General features: G+C 39.1%; 1 protein-coding gene across 1 annotated transcript in view; it reads right to left on the reverse strand.

The window, feature by feature from the left end:
* The window catches only part of csmd1a (CUB and Sushi multiple domains 1a), a 1,090,750-nt gene that overhangs the window by 147,147 nt on the left and 928,423 nt on the right, over positions 1 to 15,180 (reverse strand). Inside the window, exons 36-39 of the mRNA XM_061964242.1 lie at positions 13,115 to 13,318; positions 12,455 to 12,579; positions 6,301 to 6,397; positions 4,553 to 4,657 (exon numbers count right to left, since the gene is read on the reverse strand). Coding sequence (XP_061820226.1) covers positions 4,553 to 4,657; positions 6,301 to 6,397; positions 12,455 to 12,579; positions 13,115 to 13,318 — 531 coding nt within the window. The remainder of the gene's footprint in view (positions 1 to 4,552; positions 4,658 to 6,300; positions 6,398 to 12,454; positions 12,580 to 13,114; positions 13,319 to 15,180) is intronic.

Here is a 15,180-nt window from a genome sequence, read left to right on the forward strand (position 1 = left end):
GTCGTATATTGTTCATGCAGCTGTAGCTCAATTTAATGTTGTTCTTGTTGAATACTTTTCTTAGGGTGTTGTCTTTGGGAAAGTGTTTGTCAATCAGATTGAGGAATTTGTGTCCAATGTTAGTTGAGACGTTTTTGCTGTATGGGGGGTTGTACCAGATGATGTCGTTTCGTTTTCTGTTCTTTTTTGGCTGGTTTCCTGGCGTGGGTTCATAGGTGAGGGTGAAATTGTATCCGCTTTCATCAAGGGCTTTTTGGTACGGGGGGGTTGCTTGGTCAAATTCAGCTTTGCTAGATGACAGCATCGATAGCCTTTTATTGATTCCGGTAGGTATTCTTTTCGTGGTGGTGGGTGGGTGGTTGCTGTCATGGTGCACGTATTGGAGTGTTGTGTTGGGTTTCGTGAATGGTTGGTAGCTGTTATTTCTCAGGTTGAAAGTGACGTCAAGGAAGTTGACGGTTTGCTTGTTGGCTTCAATCGTGATCCGTAGGCCGTTCTCTTTGAAAATTTGGCATATGCGCTTCTTGGTATTCTCGCTGCTCCTTGGCGAGGCGCGACACACTGCCAGTCCGTCATCACGGTAAATACCAAGGTTCAGATTGAGGCTAGCGAGCTGGGAGAGGAGGAAACTCCCAACGAGTTCACACGTTTCTGCTCCGTCAAAACTTCCCATAGTGACGTCAAATGTTGCATTGTTCTTTTTTTGCCATGGTGTACTGTTGTGGATGAGAATGGAGTTTTTTGCGTGGATGATGATGTTTCTTTCGTTGCCTGTATATATATATATATATGTATTTATATATATTTGCAAGTCATTCTCCTGACAAGACTAGTTTATCTCCGATCGCTGTGAGACAACAACATTAGAGCGAGAGCGTGCTCAGGCGTTTTGCCGCTTGCAGAGATGTGGAGCTTTACATTCGTATTTGGATTACAGTTGAGTTCATTAACAGGGGCGCCGAAAAGGGGGGGGGGGGGGTAAAGGAGACGGATTCTAGGGGCCTGTGATGGAGGGGGGCCCAGAGTGTTCATTAATAAAACACAATGTAGATTGTTGCACTAACTGCTTTGGTAAAATGGAATAAGAGCTCAGCTGAAAAGAAAGATTGTAAGCAGAAAGTCCAGAGTCTTTTTAATCGGAGACTTTCATGTCGTCAAAACATGTCAAGACACCTCTTCTCGTACCAATCACATACTTTCACAATAAAAGTGATACATGTCAAATCAGGTCTTACTACATAACACAAAGAAATTGTCTTACATTACGATCATGCTTTGTCAAAGATGTTTTTAAATGTAATCTGTGATATTTCTAGATAAAGGAATGTTTTCTGGCAGATTGAAATAAAGTGTTTCTTCTTTTACAACATGTTCTGATTGATAGTCCACTATTACAGAATGTTAAGCAGGCTGAATATTACACTTAATGAACAAATACAGAAGGTTAAAACATTGTCATGCAGAGATATGAACACCATTAACTTGTACAACATATAAATACAAAATATCAGAAGCATTTAATTAGGTAGAAATAACACACATTACATTACTAAACATCTTTGACAATCAAACCATGATTGTAAGAATCCACAGTTTGTGTTATTAGTGTGTGAAACTGGTATCTAAACATGGAAGTGTAGTTCCTTCTTTGAATGCAAGTGATCCTACAACAGGAATACAAACTCTGTTTTAATACAAAATACAAAATCTGGCAACACACCAACGCACTGCAGGTATTTATTTTAAATTGTCATTAAAAGTGTGTATAACATTCAATAAAACTAATTGTCCAGTCATGGTAATAAAAACTTGAAAAGTATCTGTTCAAGGTATACTTATTAACAGAGGTGGGTAGTAACGCGCTACATTTACTCCGTTACATCTACTTGAGTAACTTTTGGGATAAATTGTACTTCTAAGAGTAGTTTTAATGCAACTTACTTTTACTTTTACTTGAGTATATTTATAGAGAAGAAACACTACTTTTACTCCGCTACTTTTATCTACATTCAGCTCGCTACTCGCTACTAATTTTTATCGATCTGTTAATGCACGCTTTGTTTGTTTTGGTCTGTCAGACAGACCTTCAAAGTGCCTGCGTTACTGGTGACGTTTCACTCCGTTCCACCAATAAAATGCAGTCACTAGTGACGTTTGACTCCGTTCCACCAATCAGATGCAGTCACTGGTGACGTTGGACCAATCAAACAGAGCCAGGCGGTCACATGACCTGACTTAAACAAGTTGAAAAACTTATTGGGGTGTTACCATTTAGTGGTCAATTGTACAGAATATGTACTGTACTGTGCAATCTACTAATACAAGTTTCAATCAATCAATCAAAAGTGTGAAGGAAAAAATACACTATTTTATTTCAAACATACATCCCGTCACAAGCCTAAAGACTGACTGCACAGTTCCTGTCTTCACAATAAAAGTGCCGCTCCATCTCGCCTGCGCTTTCAAAACAAGAGTCTCCGAAAGCCAGCGCAAACAAGCTAGCAAGCTACGGAGTTTGCCGCCAATGTATTTCTTGTAAAGTGTATAAAAACGGATATGGAAGCTGGACAGATAAGATGCCAAAAACCAACCACTTTCATGTGGTATTAGACAGAAAGGAGGAACTTTTTTTCTCCTCCATTTGAAAACGTGGACGCTATCATCACTACTGTCTGATTACAGTCAATGCAAGTCATCAGAATCAGGTAATACACCAACTTATATTCTTGTCTTCATGAAAGAAAGGAATCTATATGTGTTAAACATGCATGTATATTCATTAAAACACCTTTAACATGTAAACAAACACGGCAAAATAAATAAATATACATTATATACTGTATATATATATATGTGTGTGTATATATATATATATATATATATATATATATATATATATATATATATATATATATAAATGTGTGTATATATATATATATATATATATATATATATATATATATATATATGTGTGTGTATATATATATATGTGTGTATGTAAATATATATATATATATATATATGTATATGATATGTGTCTGTATGTTACTCATCAGTTACTCAGTACTTGAGTAGTTTTTTCACAACATACTTGTTACTTTTACTCAAGTAAATATTTGGGTGACTACTCCTTACTTTTACTTGAGTAATAAATCTCTAAAGTAACAGTACTCTTACTTGAGTACAATTTCTGGCTACTCTACCCACCTCTGCTTATTAATGATGACGAATTATATCTATCTGCGATTAATCGGGATTAATTTTGAGTTAACTTTGAACAAACTGCTATTAATCTCGATTAAATATTTAAATTCTTTGAAAGCCCTAATATATATAAATGTATGTTTTATTTTAATGAAGTTAAATAGTAACTATGAAGTTAAGTAGAGGGCCATAAAATATGACAGCCTGCAGGTCGGGAGCTCAAGTCCTCTGATCTATGAAGTATGCTTGAGTACTACATTGAGTAATGGGGCCACACGGAAATGGAAAATAACTGGGGGGGGGGGTTATGGCAGCTATCTACAGAAAAACAGTGGCTACTGGTATCACACAGTTGTAATTAGGTTAAAAGTTTATTTTGCAATGTTTTGATATCTTCTTTTAAAAGTGAAATAGAAGTCAATATCAATATCATATATATATATATATATATATAGGTGAGGACAACAACTGTTGCTGCTTAATGGCTCATATACGTTTGTGTCTGTGCCTGAGAAAAAAAAAATACATGCACTGAAATCTAAAAAAAAAAATGGATCCACCCTACTTTAATGGATTTTATGTTTTTTTTTGGCTCTTTATTCCTTTGTAAAATTCAAAATTCAATTGTTTTATTTTTATCTCTCTCTTCTTCAAAAATTGCGGAAAATAAAAGTTAAGACCTGCTCCAGTAGTCAGTCCTGACAACATTCAAAGACAGCAAAAGGGTCCATTGATATCGACATAATAAACTGTCCTCCAAAGTGAAAGGTCGGCTGGCCGACTAAAATACATACAATCGAGCGACAAGTGAGTGCAGGTTAGTACCATAGACTCACAAATACATGCAGACAGCCCCAAAAAATCCTTTCACACATCCTAACAAAAGGAGACATGCTCATTGATCTAGAAATGATTCTAAGCTGAAAGAACTACAATGGCCTGAAAAAGCACAGCTATAACCTGACAGGTGTATATGTGTGTGCAAGTGTGTGTATTTGTGTCTCAAATGTTGTGTGTCTATACATGTCCCTATGCAAATTTCCTCTTCATTTGTGCATTATGACACCTGAACACAAATGTTGACAATCTATGCGTCACAGATTTACATGGTTTGTGTTTATGTACCTTTAGGCATGTGTGTGTTCTTCTGCAGTACCATTTCAGGTCACTGACTTGACTTGCTATTTGATGTTGACGGTTTTTGCTCTATGCGTGCGTGTGTGTGTGTGTGTGTGTGTGTGTGTGTGTGTCATATGTCTGTGTGCGCATTCACCCATTCTGGTAAAAAGGGTCAGTCTGTGCACCTATCAGTTGCTTCATGTGCTGTATATAGAAAGATTTAACTTACTTTTATATTCCAGGTGAAACCCTGCAGCAACAACACTAATGTCACTCTGAAAGTGCAGGAGAAGCTGATTGGACGTGGAGTTAAGGAGGGCGGGAGCTGTCGTTCCTGTCAAAGATAATAATGAAAAGGTTAATCATGGAAGACAGAGCTAATTACAATACAAAATTAAATGCATCACAAAAACAAACATTACACACTGTCCAGACATTTTTATTAGATAGATTTGCACAATTGAATACGATCTAATACCAGAGATGTGTACACAATTGTGCCTTGATAAACATAACAATGGTTTCATTGACACTGTCAGGTTTAGGTTCAACAATATGTTCATAATTAGTGTAATCAAAATGAAATGATAAATACTTCATTTATAGCGTAATCATGATAATGATGATGATTATTATTAATAGTAGTAGTAGAAGTAGTAGTAGTAGTAGTATAGTAGAGAGTATGATAAGTGGGTTTATTATTCTAAATATATGTAGATGTAATTATATAATATATAATATGTATCTGAAAAATACTGAATATTGTTATGTTGCAGGTGATTATGTATTGTATTATTGTTTAAGAATCAGATGATCATATTTTATTGATGGGGCAGGACGTTATAAGGTTTGCTTCACACACAAGTTTTCTGTTTTTAAATGTTTATGTAATATTACAGTTTGTTTTTTTGTTTTGTTTTTGGTGGGGGTCTACAAATGACAATATTATATTATATTTCTATATAGTATTAGCATGATTTATATATTATTTTTCTTCTTTGAATTCTGAAGATGAAGAGCATTTTTGGTTTGTTGTGTCCGAAATAAATTAGCAAAAAAATAATAAAGAAGAATGTCTGACAATGTATGATGACTGCGACATATTGAGAGCTGTATCAAATAGATTTTTTTTTTCCATACATTGATTTTCGCTCATTTGATTTTGCAGTTGTACATAATATAGTGGCGGAAATGATTATTGAAATGTGGAATTCTGGATTAAGAAGTCTTTAAATCTAAGTCCAGCTGGAGTTTGATGGGGAATAAAAGGCCGGTAACCCCAAAACCTCCATGGACATCTAACATGGTATTGCGTCTCTATATGATGAATCCCTTATCAGTGCTCGGTGGCAAACACCAGAGCACTGTGGTTAGAGTGGGCAGCTCCCTAGTGTGCCTTGTGAAGAAGGGCACAGTCATTTGCGTGCCTTTGTGTATTTGTGTGAGTGTGTGCGCTGCCCTATGGGCGGCATGTCTCATGTGTGATAAGTTTGTGACAGGTATGTGCTTTGGGCAGGTCACAGGGGGACCTCCGCTAGGAAATTGTAAAGGTTAGATCATTCCTTATCCCTCCCTGTCCTCTCTAACTCCTTCTAGCCTTCACTCAAAATACAAGTGACGCGGTTCTTGCTTTTCCCCTCCGCTTTGCAGCTTTCACAGAGGACGACTTCTAAACGTATCAAAAGAACATTTAAGATAATATCAGATTTTTTGGTATTACAACTCATCCTTTATAGATCTCTGGTGTGCAGTGCTATGTGTGTGCATGTGTGTGCTCATAGTTTAATAACTGTCATAGCTAATTCATCATAGATCTTTGCTGTGTGTGTGTGTGTGTGTGTGTGTGTGTGTGTGTGTGTGTGTGTGTGTGTGTGTGTGCTTGTGTCTGCACGCGGCTATAGTTTAGGAGCTGTCATATCCCATCCATCTTAGACCTCTAGAGTGTCTGTGTGTGTGTGAGTGAGCATATTGTCATACCAGAAAATGACCCTAATTTAGGAGCCGTCATGTCTCCTCCATCGTAGATCTCCAACGAATCCCAGTTGTGTTCTGTGGCGAAGGCAATCACTTGGATCTAAACATAAAATAAAACAAACGTATATATGTTGTACAAAAAGGTTCCAAAAGTTGTGTAAATGATGAGAGACAATGTGCATCCAACAAATAAATTATTCTTATTATAAGTTTTTCGCTTTTTTTTACCCATTTTATTGAGCACATAGAGGATCCAAAAGCCTCAAAGGTCATTTTGCATTTATGGTCATCTTATACATTGGTACAACATCTTAAGAACGACATCTCTTGGCTGATAGTTGTGTTTTAATTGTCAAGCCAAAAATGTAGTTACAAGCATACACGCCATTAGCCTAACAGTATTTGGAATTAAATTATGGAATGAATTATGCAAAGAAGTCTAACATTAGTACTAATATGATCCAGTTTTAAAAATTGTTTACAAAGTGTTTACAAAGTACAAGGAAAATAAATACTGATTGATGAATGACACAAAATCTATCTAGGTAATTGCTTGTGTCCGAGCGATAGGAATCATTTAACAGATCATTTGAGTCTCAAGTATTGCTGTTTGTGGGGTGATGATGTCTGATGTGGCTCTTTGAGCTCAAGGCAGAACAGAAGAGGCTGGCACACTTACTACAGGGAAGTGTGGGTGGAGAGCGGGGAAGGAGAAGCCGTTCTTTGCGTCGTTCTCTCTTGGCCTCTGCCACACAACGTCTTTCACTTTACATGCGGTCTGTCCGTTGCGGTCTTGGGCAAGGATTTCCCAGGTAGCAGGGTCAATGTTGCAGCGGAGGAGAGTGGCCTTCAGTTGGTTGCAGAATCTTCGTTTGAGGGTTCTCCAGGGTCTTGTGCCAAATACGAGGGACGAGGGAGTTGGGTTGTGGGCATGTTTCATGTTTCTGCTGTTAGAAACGCTCCAGCTTTTTCACATCCTGCCTATACAAAACCCACACCTCAGAGCCGTACAGAAGGGTAGAAAGAATGATGGCTTGGGACACCATGATTTTGGTATGCAAACTAAGGTTATGGCTTAAGAAGAGACATTTGGAGAGCCTTCCAAAAGCTTCATGTGCAGCACGAAATCTGTTGTCGATATCCTTCTGCATTGTGCAATCACTGGCAAGGTAACTTCCAAGATTTCAGAAAGCTTTCACAGTCTCAAGGACTTTTCCACAAAGTCGTACATTGCTGGTGTCTGGGGGAGGATGACCCGGGACTCCCTGCGCAAGGATCTTAGTCTTTGTAATGTTGGCAGTGAGACCAAAGCGGAATTAGGCGGTATCAAAGAGATCAATAGTAGTCTGGAGTTTGGAAACTGTGACCACAGGTGTTGCGTTGTCGTCCGCATACTGCAGCTCCCATGCTATGACCAAGGTTGTGAGTCGGCACGCATTCAGACGCCCAGTGCCCAGTGTTGAAAAGTCTTCCATCCATTCGGTAGCAAAGTTGGATGCCACAGGCCGTATCAGAAAGCTCATGGATCATAGCCCCAAGGTGGAGAAAAAAGAGGGTGGGGTCCAGAACAAAGCCTTGCTTCAGTCCAGCGGTGATGGGAAAGGAGTCAGAGATGGCGTTCTTGAGCCTGTACAAGATCTGTGAAATGATCAGAGCAGCCAAAACGTCTCAAGGTGGTCCACATGGCTGGTCTTGGTACGATATCGAAAGCGTTTACTAGGTACCAAAAAATGAAAAAGAGTGGTCGTCGTTGCTCACGAGACAGGTGAGCGCAGAAAATCATGTCAGTGGTGCCACGAGATGGCCGGAAGCCGAACTGTGATTCTGGAAGGACTTCTTCGGCAATAATCAGAAGCCTGTTGAGCAGTACCCGTGCAAAAATCTTTCAGGTGATGCTGAGGAGGGAGATGCAGCTGTAGTTTCTGCAAATGGAGCAGTCACCCTTTTTAAAGATGGTAGTGATTGTGGCATCCTTCAAGTCCGCAGGTACAGCCTTTGTCTCCCACATGCACACACTTGTCATGAATAGCCTGGTCTTCAAGGCCATGCCCCCATGAAAGATGAGTTCTAAGGGGATGTTGTCTGGTCCAGGGGTCTTTCTTGTCTTCATGCGGAGGGACGGAGTGACATCCACTGCCTGGCAGGTATTTGGGGAACCTTACAAAGCAGGTCACCAGCCGCTGTAGATGGGCGATTTAGGAGAATATGAAAGTGTTCTTTCCATTGTTCGAGGATGGCTTGATCTTCTGTAAGGGTGGTTGTCTCATCGACAGGCTGGAGGATGTTGATACCCCCATGACGAGGGCCAAAGATTTCCTTTGTTCCAGCATAGAAGAGGTGAAGGTTTCTGCTGTCAGCGTAGGAGTGGATTTAATTTACTTTGTCTTGCCACCAGAGGTTTCGCATTTCTCTGAGCCTTCGCTGGCACTTCTATTTTGCTTCCTGGAAGTGTCGCAAGCAAGCATGATTAGGGCAGTTCTCCCATGCCAGGGGGGAAGCTCTCTTCTGATTGTTCAGTTCTTGGATATCAGCGTTGTTTTGATCAAACCAGTCTTGATGGGAGTGTCTGGAGTAGCCAACTATTTCCTCTGCAGCCTCGGAGATGGCGCTGCGAAGCACGGACCAGTCCGCTTCTGCGGAATCCGGCTGGGCTGCCGGTATTGGAGCCTCATTCAGAAGCTCCATGAGACGGTTCAAGTAGCCTTCTTGGACAGCAGAGATCTTCTACCTTGCAACATTAAAGTGCTGTGCCCTCTTTGCTTGTCTGTTATGGCGGGGAGGTTTCGCAATCGGACTCTGAGGCGAGATATGAGGAGCCGATGGTCTGTCCAGCAATCGTCTGCATCAGGCATGCTGTGGGTCACAAGGAGGTCGCTCCGATCGCGTGATCAGGTAAGGATGTAGTCTCGAATGGTCCAGTGCTTTGACCACGGGTGTTTCCAGAGGGTCTTGTGACGATTCGGGAGTCGGAAGAGGGTGTTGGTGATGACCAGTTAGTTTACAACACATAGGCCAAGGAGGAGGAGCCCATTTGAGTTACAGGATCCAAGATCCCGCCTGCCGAGAATGCCATCCCAGAAATTGTGGTTCCCACTGACTCTGGCGTTGAAATTCCCAAGCACAAGAAGTTTGTCTTTACTGGATACATCTTGGCTGGTCCAGTTAAGGGCATTATAAAGACTCCTTGACATCTTCCTCGGACTCAAAGGTTTGTACATACACAGAGATCAGGGTCAGGTTGTTGCTGTTAGGGAGCAGCACGCATAGGGTCATGAAACGTTCATTTATAGGTGTTGAGACCAGAATTTCAGAGATTCGTGGTTGATGTATTGATCGCAAAGCCAACACCGTGGATCCGCCGATCTTCAACATATTTTCCCTTTCCAGAAGAAGGTGTAGTTGGCACCAGCTTTGGCCAGACTTCCCTCTATGGCAGGGGTCGGCAACCCGCGGCTCCGGAGCCGCATGCGGCTCTTTGATCACTGTGATGCGGCTCAGCAGCTTACTTGCTGAACCCCCCAATTTTCCCGTGAGACTTCCGGATTTGAGTGCCTCTCGCAGAAAACTCCCCGGATTAATATTCACCGATTTTCATCCTTACGGCTATAATAAGGGCGTGCCATGATGGTACAGCATTTAGCGCCCTCTACAATCTGTTTTAACAGCGTGCCAGCCCAACACTTGTTATACAATATACATCTTCTGCTTGCACACTTACGTGACAGCAAGGCATACTTTGTCAACAGCCACACAGGTTATACTGACGGTAGTCATATAAAACAACTTTAACACTCTTACTAATAATGCGCCACACTTTGAACCAAAACCAAACAAGAATGACAAACACATTTCGGGAGAACATCTGCACCTTAACACAACATAAACACAACAGAACAAACACCCAGAATCCCATGCAGCCCTGACTCTTCCGGGCTACATTATACACCCCTGCTATCACCAAACCCCGCCCCCACCCCAACCCTGCTCCCTCACACATCAACCCCCCCCCCCCCCTCTCTCTCTCTGTGCTTCGTTGAGGTGGGCGGGGTTTGGTAGCGGAGGTGTATAATGTATCCCGGAAGAGTTAGGGCTGCATGGGATTCTGGGTATTTGTCCTGTTGTGTTTATGTTGTGTTACGGTGCAGATGTTCTCCCAAAATTTGTTTGTCATTCTTGTTTGGTGTGGGTTCACAGTGTGGCGCATTATTAGTAAGAGTGTTCAAGTTTTTTTTTATACCGCCACCGTCAGTGTGACCTGTGTGGTTGTTGACCAAGTATGCCTTGCTGTCACCTATGTGAGCAAGCGGAAGCCCCATATAACGTGTGGCTGATCAGGCACGCTGGCTGTAGTGGATGCTATATGCTGTACCATCACGGCACGCATGACGCTGAGCCATTCATTTAAAACCCGCGTGACACATAAAGGTGTGGGCAGCGTGTCTGAGACCCCTGGTTTATACATAGCACCAAGCAAAAAAAAAACTTTGTATGCTGTGTTATTTCATTTAAAATTTCAAAAAATGTTTGCGGCTCCCATTGATTTCTATAATTTGTGAAACTGGTCAAAATGGCTCTTTGACTGGTAAAGGTTGCCGACCCCTGCTCTATGGCAAGTCTTGTTTCAGAGATGGCGCTGAAGTCAATATTGAAGCAGTCCTGTTCCCTACTCACGAGAGCAGTGCGTCGGTGTGGTCTCTCTATGTTTGTGTTGTCGTAGTCTATGAGGGTCCTTACATTCCACGCTCCCACCGTGAAAAGGTTCAGTTTTGGTTTTGGTTTTCTTCTTGTGTTTTGACTGCATGAGTAGGTCCCCACTATCCACGATATGCCAGTCAGCGGGTGGTTTAAATTATGGAATGGATTATGCAAAGAAGTCAAACATTGTACTAATGTGATAGGTTTAAAGAATTGTTCAAACTCAAAATGTTTACAAAGTAAAAGGAAAATAAATATTGATTGATGAATGATATAAACTCTATCACGTCTTCAGTAAATTATGTGAACCCCACAGTAAATTCATTTATTTTTTATTTTTTTATTTATCTCCTTCATTAATGTGCATCTATGATCGATAGACAATTATACCTTAATTATTCAATTATACATTTACACACCAATGCCGGAATGAACTACCTATTCATGTCAACTGTATTAATATTAATAAATTTATTAATTAATTGTTGTTGTGTTTAAAATCTAAAAAAGTATGTAAACAATTGTATTAGAATTTATTTCCAGACAGGAAAGGGGTAGGATTCAATAAACTCTGCTTCTTCCTACTCCTTTTCGGACATGTTAGAATGTGAAACTGTAAACATGTAAATGTAAACATGTACGAAACATAGATATGCTGTTATTATTTTCTTTCATTACTCATTGTTGTTGTTATTTTGTTTTGGATTTCTTTTTTTTCCTTTTTCTTTTTTGTCTGAAACTAATATGGTAGAAAAGCGCTATACAAGTATAACCCATTTATTTATTTATTTATTTATTTATTATCTACAATACTAAACAATACAATTAGTTGGTGTAGCCACAAAGATTCGCCAAAAGCATCCGGTCTTATTCGCTAGCGTTAGCTTGTAGCTAGAGTTCGAGATTTTTTTTTTTTTCTCAGCACGGAAAGGAAGAAAATGAGTGTGAAGGACAGCGCTGACAAAAAGAAGATAGTGATATCAATTGAATTAAAGTACAAAATCATGCACTGTACTGAAGCAGTAGTCTAGCACCAGCCAAGAATGTTAAAATAATATCTACACGACATACATTTACCTATGAAAATATGGAAACGCTGCTGACGTTGTGTTTGATGAAAAAGCAACTGGAAGGCGATATCGTAAAAATCCACTCTCCAAGGTAAAATATTTACATTATTATTACATTACTTCATAAAAATACTGTAGTTTTTATAATACATTATATTGTATTGTTTTTATACAATATTTCTTATCTAAAATGTGTTTTTCTTTTTTAAAAGGCATGGTGCTTCTTTTTTTTATGGTACTGCCAATTACAAATTAATTAGATATTGGCAATGTTGATTTGAGATACAAGTGTTTTAAAATTGTTTTTGTAAACGCTCCATCATAGAACCAATTAAACTCAAATTGAGGCTCTTAGTTAATGCAATAAAACTCATGCAATGAAGCAGTCCCACCTGTATCCCAGCCCCTTCGCTGACATGGATTCTCCACAGACAGTTGAGACTGTTTGGGTAAGGCTCCGGATAGCCAGGAGACAAGATGGTGCCGCGGCGTTCGGTCAAATTCCCGCTGCAGGGAACTAAATAGGAGACATAAATGACAGTTTTTTTAGTGACGTTTATTAACCAAATAACTAGGGAAAATTATAGGATGTTAGCAAATGACATCCACTATATGTGTGCAAATTATGAGCCAGAGAGAGACAAAGTGACTTCATTTGATAAAACTAAAGTGACAGTTGAAACAGTTTGCTGAGGAAAACGTTCATAAATGCATATAATTAATTTGATTAGTATTAACATCACTATGATTAATCTTTCAAATGATGTATACTTTCACAGAATGCAGTAAAAGAGGGATACAATACAAGAACAACACCTAAATGATGCCTTTACATTGTTTAAACAGGTATACATTTGACAATGTGTATTCTTGTAGTCCTGTACGGTATCAGACGGAGAGAGAGAGGCAGCACATTTCTACACCACTGGAAACCACAACCACAATATCAATAGTATTGTTCAAATAATACCACCCTGGCAGGCAGAATTGTTGTGTTGTCTTGTACGGATTATGGATCTCTATTATAATGACTATATCTTCGATTTTCTTACCGATGCAGCTTGGCTTTGTTGCGTTCCACTGTGCCAGAGCTCCCGGTACTGCCTGGCACCAGATTGCGTTTGATCCCTTCAACAAATATCCTGGACTGCACTCGAACCGGACCACCGATCCGGCCGAGAACTCCGACCCGAGTCGCCTCCCGTATCGAGGCTCTGGCACCGAGCTACACTGACTGTCACTGGTCCGGGGCACAGCTTCAGTAACAGCAGCAACAAGGGAATAAAGTAGTTTAATTTAGCTTCATTGATTGTTTACATTCACATTTGTTTGCACTTTTTAAACTTTACTTAATCATCAACTATGAGTAGATTAATTTTAAGTGTGTTACCCTTAAGTACATTGTTTCATAACTTACTGTCTGGTCTGAGCAAAACTGAACAGGCAAACATTGCACAGCACAAATTTCAATGATAGCATTGGTTGTTATCGTGTTTTATTAAATCCTACAAATTGTATAATGCAACATTTTATAAAGCATGAAAGCACATTTGCTGAACTCAACAATTATCAATGGACACTATGCATCACTATATAAGGCAGGGTAACTTCTTCACACAGCCAATCAGTGAAGAAAAAAAATATTATTATTATTATTATGTATACTGTTTTTTTTTAAGTAACAAAAGCATTGTTCCGCTCTGCTTTTAATGCATAACTTATTAAAACTTTCACATGTAATAATACATCACCATATTTTTTTTATTATTATTGTGTCTTCTGTATGTACTTTTAAGGTGCATTTGTTGTGGTCTGTGTTTTTTTTTTACTATTAAATGTGCTATTTTACACACTCATAATACCCTGTAAAGCAGTGGTTTTCAACCTTTTATCAGTGATGTACCCCCTGTGAATTTCTTTTTAATTCAAGTACCCCCTAATCAGAGCAAATCATTTTTGGTTGAAAAAAAGAGATAAAGAAGTAAAATACAGCACTATGTCATCAGTTTCTGATTTATTAAATTGTATAACAGTGCAAAATATTGCTCATTTGTAGTGGTTTTTCTTGAACTATTTGGAGAAAAAGATAGCTTTTTATTTATATGTATAAAGGATTTTTGAATTGTTGCTATTTTTAGAATATTTAAAAAAAAATCTCACTTACCCCTTGGCATATCTTCAAGTACCCCCAGGGGTACGCGTACCCCCATTTGAGAACCACTTCTGTAAAGTGTCTGCATTTCCAAAAAGCGCTTTCTAAATAAAATGTAATATTATCATTTGTATTATTAATGTGCTCCAATATATTTCTATAGTTTAACTTCTAGATTTCCAAGTATTTCAAACAGCATCCAGTAAGGGGATAATGTCAGGATTTAAAATCCATTTTTTTAACAACTATGAGGGTTTATTTATTTATTTTGACAAAGTAGTCTATCATTAATGAATGATGAGTATCTTACTCTTACTATTATGTTGGATCCACTATGGACTGGACTCTCACAATATTATGTCAGACCCACTCGACATCCATTGCATTCGGTCTCTCCTGGGGGGGTTACCCACATATGCGGTCCTCTCCAAGGTTTCTCATAGTCATTCACATCGACGTCCCACTGGGGTGAGTTTTTCCTTGCCCTTAAGTGGGCTCTGTACCGAGGATGTCGTTGTGGCTTGTGCAGCCCTTTGAGACACTTGTGATTTAGGGCTATATAAATAAACATTGATTGATTGATTGAGTTATTACTACAAAAAACTCTAAAAAAGCGCTACATACAACCAATCCATTATTATTATTAATAATATTACAATTATTATTATTATCATTATTATTATTATCCTCCTCAAGTATGATAGCTGTGCACACATTTAGTGTGATGGTGGGTAATTGTATCCTTTATCCTTTCTTAAAAGTAAAAAGAACAGGACCCTGTTTTAGAATTACAAGTTGTATGTACGGATGGGTACCTTTCACATTTGAATCAATACGGTTCCAATTTCTGGTACTTGAGAATCGATACCAACACTCAACAGTACCAATTGTTGGTACTCCTCTGTGTTCATGTGTTAATAAATGTAAATTTGCTTTAATTAACATTTAACAGTGAGCTGATAATTG

This window comes from Nerophis lumbriciformis, linkage group LG06 (genome assembly GCF_033978685.3).
Source record: "Nerophis lumbriciformis linkage group LG06, RoL_Nlum_v2.1, whole genome shotgun sequence".
Lineage (NCBI taxonomy): Eukaryota > Metazoa > Chordata > Actinopteri > Syngnathiformes > Syngnathidae > Nerophis > Nerophis lumbriciformis.